This window comes from Numida meleagris, chromosome 5 (assembly GCF_002078875.1).
Source record: "Numida meleagris isolate 19003 breed g44 Domestic line chromosome 5, NumMel1.0, whole genome shotgun sequence".
In the NCBI taxonomy this organism is placed as follows: Eukaryota; Metazoa; Chordata; class Aves; order Galliformes; family Numididae; genus Numida; species Numida meleagris.
Window position 1 is genome coordinate 14511288 of NC_034413.1, and position 13537 is coordinate 14524824.

The window sequence follows — 13537 nt, forward strand, 5'->3', positions numbered from 1 at the left end:
GTAGGCACAAAGAGCTCTTCAGAGGCTGCGTTCTTAACTGGTGGAGTGAGGCAGAATAGGAGCTGGAGTGAATCACAACACCCAGCAATGACCTCTGCAGGCACTGGAGACTCTCTGATCAGCTCCTGTTGCAATAACAGTACCTGAGATGTAGGGTCCTGAAAAGGCCAAGAACTAAAGAAAAATGCAGGGAATTCTCAAAGTTTCTATAAGAATGTAAAGTTCATCCTTCACCTAGATAAAAGGCTCTGATATAATTCAGAGCATGGTAGGATTTAACATTAAAGTACTAAAATATTTACCAGTTTGGCAGAAATTGTATTTCCAATAAAGCATTCAGGTGAGAAAAGTGATGTTCCCAAGGGCAGATGTTATATGAGCAAAACTATCATGGTTTAACTGCCACATTCAAATCAGAGTGGATCCTTAAAAATGCCATATAAGTCTCACATTGCATTATTTATTTGTATTTATTCATGATTTAACTTCTGAATAAGAGAATGCGTTCTGTTTCAGAAATTTATGTTACTGTGAAAGGATTCAAGGAATCACTGAATTCCTAGTATCAAGGATAATATATTGTTACTAAAGGAAATACATACAGTTGAGTAAATACATACAAATATCAGTGCTGCATTCTGTGACCTCTAGAGGTAGATGTGTAAAAGGATCAATTGGCTGCAAATGCAGAGGTGTGTTACCTCAATAACATCCCTGACTCTGTCTCCCATGCAGGGCAACCCCTGTATATCTTTCATTCTGGTTACTGGAAATGGAAGAGATTTCAGCACAGAAGCTGCTCTTAGAAATTCCAGGCAGAATATTTCATTTTCTTTGAATTCATAATTTTCAGCCAATATCTCAAAGGCATCCTGGGAGAAGGGAGAGAAGGGGTAGAAACAAAGTTAGTGAAATCTTAAAGTATTCAATATAATCCTTAGAAGGGTTACTTTGTATGCTAATTCAAGAAAGATTTATTTATGATAGTGTGAAAAGATGGAGTTCATCACAAAAATTCAGCATCATTATATACTCACTCTAAGGTAAGAACTTCTAAAGGCTTCCAGCTGATTAGAAGCTGGAAGACCAAGTTCTTAATGAAGCTTTGCAAAAAAAAACCTCAATTTTTTTCCAAGGGTACAAAATTAAGAGGTTTCTTCTGAGATTTTCTGAGTGTAGCATACCCAGAAGAGACTTTGGCTGTTCAAAATATAAATCTAAAATCCCACACCTCTTGGTTAGGGATGACCCCGTGCACCATTCAGATGGCACTGAACAGGCTAATTGCAGACCATAAACAAATGCGATTAGGGAGCTTTCTGAAGCTCCTGCACGGCAAAGGGTCTGGCATCCCTGCAGGAGATCCCATTCTTACTCATCAGATTCTCAAGAGTAGCAAGCTGATCCAAGTCTTGAAAGCACCGTATATCCTGCTATATTTATGAGCTGCTGAGTATCCTTCCTGTCTTTCAGGTTACTCCTGTTGATTCTTTAACCAATACATTACAAAATAATAAAGAAGTGGCTGTCGGTGTGCATTTGCCTGCAATTACATTCCACTAAGCTGTAGTCCAAGAAGCTCTTCAGAAAAGTTTTAAGAATAATGATGAGCAATCATCCTGTGATACAGATACCAGGAGACAGCAGATGACTTACTAAAACAATGACTGTAATGAATAGTAGGAATGGAAAAGATTAAACAGATTTTTCCTGCCCTCGGGTAAGTAATTAACTGGTAATTAAATTCATCTTTGTATTGTTTTTAAAAGTCTTGGGTTTCACTTTGATTTTTATTGTTGCAATAATGTGCTTTATATTGGAAGATAAAGCCAAGAAACAAGTTACAGGCCCTGGGCATCCAAAACACTACATGCATAATACTTCCAGGTGAAGTGGAGTCAGTTCCAACCCCACTCGCTGACATGATGGCAAACCCAGTGAAGTGATTCCGTCGTTACATCCACAGAGTTGAGAATAGCATTTCTGATCCTGCATCAAAGGAATGGAGCCTGATCTATACAACAACAACAAAACCATCCTTGAGCTCTTAGAATATTAAAACAGAAAAACTTCTTAAAATTAAATATGCTTTTCACAATGAGTGTAGATTGTTTACCTGTTACATTTTATTCAGTTTGGTGAGTTCCAGAAAAACAGATCATCCGATACATTGTGTTGTTCAGACTGTTAACAGCATGGTATCATCAAAGTAAAAGAAAGGCTTTGCTTTGAGGAAAATGCATCTACTGACCCTAGTTTTTGCAAAGCTTTCCTCTTAACAGAGAAAAACCTGAGATCTCAATTGGCTTGACAATATGTCTCTAGAAGAAATAGGTACCTCAGCTGAACAAAAACACTTCACTTTCTCTTTTTCTTCTGTGCTACCATGATAAAGCATTCTGCATCCTTCTCTTCACATCTGTAGAAAATGCTATGAAAATACTGAAGCGAGCATTTTATTGAGTTTTGTATTCCCTTTAAGGGTGATTTGTTCTTATTGTTCTCCGATTCTTTGCATCTAATTTATCAACTGTGTGATAGCTATTAATAAGACATTTATGCGAATGTTGACCTGCTCTGGAGCTCCCCTACTGAAATAAATATTTCCTCCTATAGAAGAAGAAGGGAGAGCTCATACATGCAATTCTCTTTAGCTGGATTGGTTCTAGTGAAGACTTTCCTGAAACAAATCAGGTTCTGCCTTCTGAGTGAACACTCACCAATCAAGATTGTTAAAGAATCAGCAGAAGCACACTGTCCTGAGGGAGATCTCATGGCATTTGCAGGACAACTGGGAGATCAGGCCCAGCCAGCATAGGTTTGTGAAGGGTAGGTCCTGCTTGACCAACCTGATCTCCTTCTATGATCAAGTGACCCGTCTGGTGGACGGGGGAAAGGCTGTTGATGTGTGTTATGGTTTTGTGATTTTTGTTGTCGGTATTCCACATCATTACATCATGTAAGGTACGGGCAGTTAAAGAGTTAATTCCCTGGTTACTGCAGACTACCTTTTTTGGTGTGGCCCTCTGAGGGGGAGGGGAGGAGGTGCACTCCCCAGGGGTCTTCGCGTTGGAGGGGAGGGGGTGAAGCCGCGTGGGAGACGCAGGGGTCTGTTTCTTCCTGCCCGGCGGAGAAAGCACGTGGTCCTCCTGCAGTTTACTGTGTAAGATTTTCAGCCTGTAAACTCTCTAATATAATTCTACTAGCCTCATTTTTATATATTTAGTAAAGTTGGTTGTTCCTCCTCAGATTGGTGCCACTGTTTTTTTTGTGTGTGTGTGTTAGATCCGCCTACGAGTCCCTTGCTTTTTTTTTTTCCCCTCTTCCCTTTGTTTTCCCAGGTTGCGGCTCCACGGCTTCTCTGCTGCTTTAGCCACCGGACGGCCTGGGGGCTGGCCCCTACTCGCTGGCAATTTTTCTTTTCTTTCCTTCCTCTTTTCTTGTTTTTTTTTCTTTCGGGCTTGTCCCCCTTGTCACAGACGCAGACCCTTAGATAATACCGTGACAATGTGGTCTACCTAGGCTTCAGCAAAGCCTTCAACACTGTCTCCCACGATATTATCCTGGAGAAGCTGGCAGCCTGTGGCTTGGACAGGTACACTCTTTGCTGGATAAGGAGCTGGCTGGAGGGCCGGGCCCAGAGAGTGGTGGCGAATGGAGTTAAATCCAGCTGGCGACCAGTCATGAGTGGTGTTCCCCAGGGGTTGGTGCTGGGGCCTGTCCTTTTCAATATCTTTATTGATGACGTGGATGAGGGCACTGAGAGCACCCTCAGTAAGTTTGCAGACAACACCAAGCTGGCAGGAAGTGTCGATCTGCCTGGAGGTAGAGAGGCCCTACAGAGAGATCTGGACAGGCTGGATCTCTGGGCTGAAGCCAATGGGATGAGGTTCAACAAGACCAAGTGCCAGGTCCTGCACTTTGGCCACAACAACCCCAGGCAACACTACAGGATTGGGGCAGAGTAGCTGGAAGACTGAGTAGAGGAAACGGACCTGGGGGTGTTGGTTGATGCTTGGCTAAGCATGAGCCAGCAGTGTGCCCAGGTGGCCAAGAAGGCCAATAGCATCCTGGCTTGTATCAGAAATAGTGTTGCCAGTAGGAGTAGGGAAGTAATTGTCCCTCTGTACTCAGCACTGGTGAGGCCCCACCTCAAGTACTGTGTCCAGTTTTGGGCCCCTCACTGCAAGAAAGACATTGAGGCCCTGGAGCGTGTTCAGAGGAGGGCAACAGAGCTGGTGAGGGGTCTGGAGCACAGGCCTTATGAGGAGCGGCTGAGGGAGCTGGGATTGTTCGGTCTGGAGAAGAGGAGGCTCAGGGGAGACCTCATTGCTTTCTGTAACTACCTGAAGAGAGGTTGTAGTGAGCTGGGGGTCAGCCTCTTCTCTCTTATAACTAGCGACAGGACAAGGGGGAATGGCATCAAGTTGCACCAGGGGAGATTTAGACTGGACATTATGAAGTACTACTATTCTGAAAGAGTGGTCAGGCGCTGGAATAGGCTGCCCAGAGAGGTGGTGGAGTCACCATCCCTGGAGGTGTTCAAGAAACGTTTAGATATAGCGTTGAGAGACATGGTTTAGTGGGGTTATTGGTGGTAGGTGGATGATTGGACTGGATGATCTTGAAGGTCTTTTCCAACCCAGCTAATTCTATGATACTATGAAAGAAATAATTAAGTCCTTGTGATTAAGGAATTACTAAGTAGTCAAGAATCTCTGAAGATTGGGCATGAGTTGTCCATCTCACCAAAGGAATCCTAAACTTAGCTGCACACTTATTTGCCAGCTTAATAAGAGCAGTGCAATTCCATTTTCATAACAATTCATGACAGACATCTTGGAATAGAGAGCCATTCAGCAAGGTGCAAAATCTGGGAGTTTCTTCAGCTAGCCCTCTGGAGCACAGAATCAAAGGGATCAGAGTTTTCCTATGCTGTTGTGTTTATTTTGTTCGGGTGCTCTTTCAAGTTCTTAATCTTTTTAGTCTTTACCAGTTTCAAAGAATCTTTCCTACTATTTAGGAAAGTATCTTTGTAGATACTACTATTCCTAGTTTCCTAAGATGCTACTTTTTCTTCAAGCGAGGTTTACATTTCCACTCACAAAATTACAGTTGCTTTTCCTGTTCTCTCTTTATAGTGAATGCTCAAGAAAGGAATGGCTGGTAACAAATATCTCAGTGCAGGTTGACACTAGCATTAACCAGGGATAGAGCCAAAAACTTAGAGTAGTTGCCTCCTTTTAAATAATCTATACAAACACGCACACAGGAAACAATTCTTGTAAGTACTTGTTCAGTGGGATGCAGTAATTACAGACTAGGAAAGTCATCTTCTAGATCAGGAAACTTGAAAAGTCTGTGGAAGCTTCTTCTCACTCCCAGTAGTAGGACTCTTGTGGGCATTTAAACAGACATATTCTATGCTGAAGAGTCAGCCATAATGATAAATGTGTCTGCATACACCAGCATCACTGTTTTAGAGCAGTACTAGCTCCTTTCTACTGGTGTGTGGGCAGTTTACAGGAAAGCTGTACCCCACCGTTATTGAACATTATTATTTTACTCAGAGACTGTTGACAGCCAGTCAATGAGAAAACATAATCAAAGTATTTTTATCATTCTAGTTTGCATTATTCAGTGTTTTCCTGCCTTCCCAGAGCTCATTAAGCTATTTTAAATAAACAATTAAATAGTACTGAATGTGCACTATTCCCTGTACAAAACACTCCCTGCAAGTGCTGCAATTAATTACAAATCTGCCTTTTTACATAAAACTGCTTTTGACATTCTTTTTGATAAAATCTTTCTGCTTAAAAAATAAAATAAAAGTAACTGATCTCCAAATGGAGTGGCAGCCTATTCAGTGCTTTAGTACATAGTGAATAATATTCCAGGTGGGGAAAGCACATGGAATTCCTACATTAGCTGAGAAAAAGCTTGCATTATATAAGATAAGCCATGAAATCTATCCATGGTGATATAAAAAAAGGAAAGCCATTAACCCCTAATGTTATTCTAAACTTTATACAGCAAGCACCTTGCCAGCTTTTTTATCAGATATAATCAGAATAATCAGGTTGCCTGTTTAACAAATACCAGTTTCAAAAGGAAACTAAATCTCTAAGATTTCTAACATGGAGGATTTTCATAGCCTTGGAGTATTCTGTAGAGACTGCTTTAATTAGATGTGAAAGATAGCTAAGCTACATTTCAGCTTTTTATTATTTTGAAAGCTATTTATAAAAAATGGTCCATCTGTGCCTGAAACAGAAATGTGTGTGAATGAGACTTAGGCTATGGAAATATTTGGGGATGGAATGGGCTTCCAGATAAATACTGGTCAGATGCAAAAGTACAAAAGGATTTTGATGAATTATGTTAAAAGTAATGAGGCTGGATATGTTGACAGAAATATTGAAGGTTATTTAACATTTAGTACTTAAGTCCTAAGATAAATATAAAAAATGCAAAAACATGAGTAAGCAACTTGCACATTAAAATATTAGATTATAAGAGCTAGAAATCACAGTGGAATCAAAACATGGAACAAGATTATCAACTGATATATTAGAATGATTCTCAAAAAAATTCTTTTAATGCTATGCTGTTTTCTGTCTCCTGAAGAACGAATCCATTCATGTTGAAAATGATTATCAGAGCATATGAGACCACTCACATTTCAGGAAAGCAAAAATAGTTAATAGTTCCAGGTTATGCTTCATAATATCCTTCTTGTAACAATAAGACTCTCAGATCAGTTCCATTGCTACTTGCAAAATTTCTTAACAACCTGTCTAAAAGTTTTGTAAGAACAGACATTTCCATTATTAAATTGGAAAATATAAGATGGAAGATATTTGGATAAAGTATTTTAAATCTATATTTAGTAAGTAAAGCATTCCAGCTTCAGGGGCATGTCACTTGCCTTATTTCCATGGCTGTATCCACTGTCCTTCTGCCTTGGGAACATGGAAAGCTGCTTCAGACCTCCCTGCCATTGTTTCCCTTGCTATTTTTCATTTGCTGTCTACTAGGGCTGCGAACTCTCCAGGGCATGAATTGTCTTTTACAATGTGCAGCATCCCTTTAAAAAAAGACCCCTGTCTTACTTGAGCCTGCAAGTGCTACTGCAGCACAAATGGAAAAAACAGAATCATAGTAATGTAGAGGTGAACTTAACCCACCAAGGAGATACACACTTAAATATTTAACTGTGCTAAACTAAAAAAGAAAGAAAGAAAAAAAAAAAAAAGAAATCCCACATTATACCTTACTACCTATACTATCGTATTAAGAGTAGCAATTTGAATTGAATTGTTTTTTCTCTCATTCACTGTTTAACGCTTCAAGTTTATTTAGTAAGTTGTAAACCCATAGGGTGGGTTCTAGTTCTCATAAAATTGCTGTTGCCCATGTTTTGGGCTGACCAAAGAGATTTAAAGGAGATTTAGAGTGACCAAGACATTCAAATAATTTTCTTCTAGTTTTCTCCACTGTTAATTCTAATTTCAAGAGCCAAAGAGAAGAAACACGGAGTGTCTGTATATACATTATATACACAGAGAACCAAAATAAATCATTTCAAGTTCTTATTTCAAGGAGAATTCAAAAATCTGAGTCAACATGTAGAATTAACTAAAAGAATTTCCATATAAATAAAATGATCAATTTTGTTACCATCTGAATTTATTTTTCTCTGATTTTTCTGAACTGAACAGAAAAGCCCAATATTTGCCCAGGTCCAAAGATTTTACCATGTCATGCTACATCAACTGGAGAAACAAAGGAGCTGAGAGACAGAATAACAGAAGTAGCATAATGTGCATCAAAACATTCATGATACTAGGGTTCTTGAGCCCTTCGTTATTGAAGTAAGTTACGTCAGTAAGACAGTACGTTATTTAGCGTGTATTCAGTTAGTCGTTTTCTACCTACAGAACTTCCAAGTTCATTAGACTCTCCTGAGATCTGACTTAAAATGGAATAATAATAAATGCTCGAACCACTGGCATAACTGATGTGTATTTTTTTAGGTATAAAAAGAAGAGAAAATAAAATAGGGATTACTTTTTTTCCTCTAGCAAAATGGAAAGAAAAACAGGCATCTTTCCCATGCTAAACATTTGCGTTCTCATTACCATGAGTAACAGCCTATGTAGAGTAACACTCAGTAGCATTAGCAATAAGCCTTAAAATCACAGAACTATTTGCCTTCGATTTAATTAGTTTCTTCTGTAAGAATTAGATTGCATTTTCTTCACATAAGAATGTCTTTCTGAATTTTGTTGCAGTCTGGTATTAATATTCAAATCCAACAAACCCCCTTGCACAAAGCAGAATGACTCCATTTATTTTACCGTGTGAAAACACAGTGCAGCCACCAAGTGTGTATTTTCAGCAGGATAGGGGGAGAATGGCTATTTACAAATGAAACAGAGAGAGTAATGTTACAACATTACCAAAGAAAAGCACTAATGTTTAAGGCAAACATAAGATTAACATGTTACTGTACAAACTCTGGGTGAAATGATTTGCCCTTTTGTTTTCCATCTTTATTCATCTGAACAGCTACAGTCCAAGCTACATACTCGGGTGCACTCCTGAATCATCCAAATCAGTAATGCCATGGCAGCAGTACGTTCTAAGCTGTGGATCACAAGGTCACAGTATGTGTGGCACAGTGGCACAAAAATGCATGAGACTCCACAAATCAGAGGGAGTTTGCCTTCCATAAGCTGCCACACAATGCCACACTCTTGTCCTTGACATGTAGTTTGACATATTTCATCCACCTTTTATACAAACAAAGGGATTTGCAGCACTATTCAAGGCTTGAAATAATAATTTGGGTGGGGATTTGCTTCATACCGAACATAGTCATGAAAATCTGCACCATTTTTTGCCAATCCTTCTGTAGCTTCTTCTATGACAGAAAATTGATTTGCTACAACTTCCTGTAAGTTATTCCCTGGATCTTACACTATAAAGGAAACATGAGACAGTTGAACATAGAAATTTAACACGTGCTAAACCACGTCACTGTCCTCGTATCTCACCAAATCCCTCTGCCATTTGATTTTCATAAATGGTATTTCCACTTATGAAATATATATAGACTCTGACTTACAAAAAAAACTTATCACTAACTACAGTTTTATCTCCAGCATTCAAGTCTTCAGCATGTCTCTCCCAAGAAACTATCATATGCAATGCCCTGCTGTATGCAGATCACTGCCACACTAGCATATAAGTTACCGTCCTCTTGCCTTTATGAAGAGACAAAAAGATGTCAGACGTAAATACAACACTTTCTCAAACCTAACTGCTACTCATTCAAAAGAATTTGATAGAGTATCAGGGCAAAGTCCAGTAAAAGGAAAAACTGTGAGTTCACCGAGGAATGCATAAGCAAACAATACCTTTGTGCCCCTCTACTAGGCAATATCAAAAACCAGAATTTCCAAGCTAACAGAAGAAAACAGAAAATCTCTAATAAAATTGAACTCTCTCTCAACTCTGTCTCAAAATATGAAGTTGTTATAAAAAAATACTATCATCAAAACATAATTCAAGACTGAGTGGATCTAATTTTTGGGATGTACAGCACTGAGCCAGGAAAAATCTGTCATTTAATGGTTGGCTGTCCACAGCATACACAAGTGAATTATACCAATGCTTCAGTGCATTTGCTAAGAGCTTCCACTGAAAAATCTTTTGGAACAATTCTACTCAAGAATATGAATTACAGGTCTAATACAAAATCCACAAAACAACAGCAAAAATGGAAGCCAATATCCTGCGACATTATGCAGACAAACTGGCAGGTCTCCAGGGAATGGGCAGTCTCTTGCAGCCCATAAACTCCTAGGCCTTCAGTTGTCATTACAAGCTTTGCTGGTGACGAAATAGTGCAACAGTCCTAATGAGTTACACTGTGACTTTCAAGATGCAGGTGCTAGACAGGTAGTTAGGCATTATCAACTTGTTCAGTGCCACCTTCAAAAATAAAATACTACATGAACTCAGAGCAGTTTCTCTCAAAGTAGAAGAATGAAAAACAGCCATCTTTGTCACTACAAAACCTGATTTCTACCCAGATTCAGAAATGTTTGACATCTAGGATATCTGAAGGGAGTCTCAGCTTTTTAATTATTGAAATGCAGTCCTCCTAACGTGTTAAGCTAAATTTATTCATCAAATACAAGTTATAATCTGACATAAAGGCTGCTGCAATGATAAACCTGGAAGTAATTTTGGGACTGCCTTTCTGCTGAAACACAAGCATAACAGAAACCACTCAATAAATCTGTTGCTCTTATCACAATTTTCCACTGAAGTTTGACGTGAATCTTGGACTAATTTCAGGAATTCAACAACTTAAAGACAAGCCACATATTCCCCAGAGTTACAGTACCCACTATCTGAAAACTGAAAAATAATGTAAGAACTTGCAAGTAAATTTTATTTTTAATATCTGTTCTCTTAATTTTTAAATGTATCATCATAAAAGGAATGCCATTTTCCAGAAATATCGCTACACCTTCGCTTCTTCTAGGAGTAGCCACTGTACGTGGTCATTATTCATCACAATCATATTTTTTACCTTCTGAATGGACTGACAAATAATGTCCTATTACAGAAACTTCAGCAAAGAGCCATTCACTTTCAAAAGGACTACCACATTCCGTTGTTTTAGGCAAGTGTTGAAATAAGGCACTTTTACCTCATCACGAATGCCATATTTTAGAGAATTTTTAGGCCATTTTACATCTTCCCTTACAGCAGCATGAATTTGATTTTTGTAAACAGTGAAAAGGAATTACTACTTTCAGAAGGTTAAACAATAACAGTAATACCCAACCTTGTCTTTTCAGCAGGAGGCAAGACACAGTAATCACTGGCAGCAGTTTTGGTAATGTTGGAATCATTGGAGTTGAGTGGGACCTCACTAGAGTTCTAGTCCAAACTCGTGATCAAAGCAGGATCACATTCTGATCAAGTTGCTCAAAAAGGGAAATTTTTTAATGAAACAGTTTTGTCTACTTGGGCATCATAAGCGCTATTATATAATTGGTATACTTGACGATTATTTCAAAGAATCACCACAAAGTAAAATTCAGGTTAATTTTAAACTGTGCATTGCAGATCAAGACATTTTGGAATTACTCCTAGATTTAGTGTTAGTTCTGAATTCCCAGGGTTCATAATATTTACATTGTAACCTTTTTTTTTTCTCGTTATCTGATGTTATCTTACAAATAACATTAATTTGTATAACTTGTATGTATTTATAGTCACACACAAAATCTAGCATGACAGTTATAAATAATAACAAAATAAATAATAAAACTTAGGGAGATGAAGAAGAGTTTCCTATTATAGTTGAAATATATGCCAGATTTATTCAGACTAAATTACATTGGGGACTCTGTGACAAATGTTTCCTATTGACTAGTCATCACCAACTGCTTAGACACAGTCAAGAGGAGCCATTACACACCATAACTTAAGAGGAATTTAGACCATATGACTCAGGCTCTTCATGCCTACTGAACTGTGTAATGATAAGAGCATTAAATAAGATATACTACAGTTAGTAAGGTATCTATTTAAATGAACAATGTACTTTTTGTTTTTGTCATGTAAAAGTAATTATACCAGTCTGTTTTCATAATTAAGTAACTGTGGAAATCTGAAGCATACCCTTGGAATTACTGAATACTCGGGTAAAAGAGAAAGGAACAAAGAAATTACGAAGTACCATTGACCAAAAGCAAAATTTGCTTATCACCACTTCCATCTTGTGAAATAAAATGCACGACCAAAAGATATTTTCAGAATGTTATTCTATCATTTGTTTTAAAATAAATATATATGCATTTACAAGCTACTTGCATATTTAAACATTCCCAATGTTTTCAGCAATACCCAAAGAATGAAACTAAGCTAGCATTCAATTTTAATTTAAATATGGCAGATTTATTACTTTTTTTTATTGCTATGATTGTGCTTCTTAACTCATGAATTTGATGAGATAGATATAGTATGTATATATAGAGATATACCTAGATAGTATGGATGTATTAATTATTTTATTTATCTCAGTTTGTTTTCCTTCATGGATGAAATATGACTTACTGTGAATTTCTTGTTGAGATTACTTAATGTTGTCTTCCTTTGACATGAGTACTGGGATACCTTGCTTGTAGTAAATGATGACACTTCCAGTTCAGGTGTTTTCAGAGAAGGATGCTGCTCTGCTTGTTCCTAATAAGAAAACAGTCAAATAGCTTAAAATGCCAAAAAAAAACCATTAATTGAGCCTGAAATATATACCCTTTAATACAGCTACAGAATAATTAGGTTCTTACCAATTTCCTAGGGAAAGCATTTAGTATCACTTAAGCTCCAATGACATTAAAATTTTTCTGTTGACTACCTGAACTTCTCATTTTTCCTGGTCAGTTCTTGCAGAGAGTTTTCAATGGCGCTGCCATTTACTGCAGTAAAATTGAAAAACTACAAGAGTTTAAAAGTAGATAAGGTTGAAAGAAAAGAAATGTTTTTCCAGAAAACACTAGATGATTTGATATAAAATCAGGGATGTTACTCACGGAAGGAAAAAAAATGAAGATAAATAATTGACTTTTTTGATCTGCATCTAAATTCTGTAGTTGACAAAAAGACATATTGATCCAACTCAGACATTATTTTCAGGTGTTCACCTGAACAAAGAAAAGGTGCCAGGTGTGAAATCTTCAATGGAAGGGTTTTTTAACCACCAGGCCACCAACACGTTCATTCTCTTTTCTCCTAACTGTGTTTTGTGCAAAATAGACCAGTATCAACAAAAAGTCTGTGGACCATTCACCTCAGGAGACTCTGTTGTGAGGTGTGAAGGGAATTCTGCTGAAAGGCAGGATATGCAGAGTCACATCCCCACTGGCGAAAACGAGTCCTCAGTGTGCATGTGTCCTGATCTGTGAGCAACTGGAAAAAGACAACCTGGCAGCAGCTTTTCTGATGCTTTATGTGACCAGTCTTTTAATTCCTTTGCTTTCAGAAGAAGTACTCAAATCTCAAGTATTTTGAAAACTCCCAAAGTTCTCAGCATTTCTGTGGGTTTTTTGCTATTTGTCATTTTGTCTAAAAAGATTTGGTAGATCTGTCAGAAATATACTGCGTTGTATTATCCAAAAACCACAGGGAAATGGTTCAATGAGAAAAAAATTCACACGGATACACTGAGAAAATGTTCACCCCAACAACTGAATGATGACCCCTTTCTTCCCTTCATCAAAAGAAATGCACGCATAAAGATAACATCTGTGCTAGGCAAACCTTTAAATATGTGCATGCACCCTCTACACACACAACATATAATTTCACACTAAATTGGCTTTGTATTTGATTCAGAGCAGTTAAATAATAGTATTCACACACACACACAAAAGGCACATGCTTGCACAGCTGAAGGAGTGGCAGAAGAAGTTGTATGGCAGCTTTCATAGTATATGCTGAAAGGAAGGAAGTT

At 38.0% G+C, this 13537-nt stretch overlaps 1 protein-coding gene across 10 annotated transcripts in view; it reads right to left on the bottom strand.

The window, feature by feature from the left end:
• Positions 1 to 13537, bottom strand: part of DNTT (DNA nucleotidylexotransferase) — a 164871-nt gene that overhangs the window by 66129 nt on the left and 85205 nt on the right. For all 10 annotated transcript variants that reach the window (XM_021400072.1, XM_021400071.1, XM_021400068.1 and 7 more), the window contains 2 exons: positions 12142 to 12270; positions 702 to 872 (listed from right to left, as the gene is read on the bottom strand). In XM_021400072.1, coding sequence (XP_021255747.1) covers positions 702 to 872; positions 12142 to 12270 — 300 coding nt within the window. The remainder of the gene's footprint in view (positions 1 to 701; positions 873 to 12141; positions 12271 to 13537) is intronic.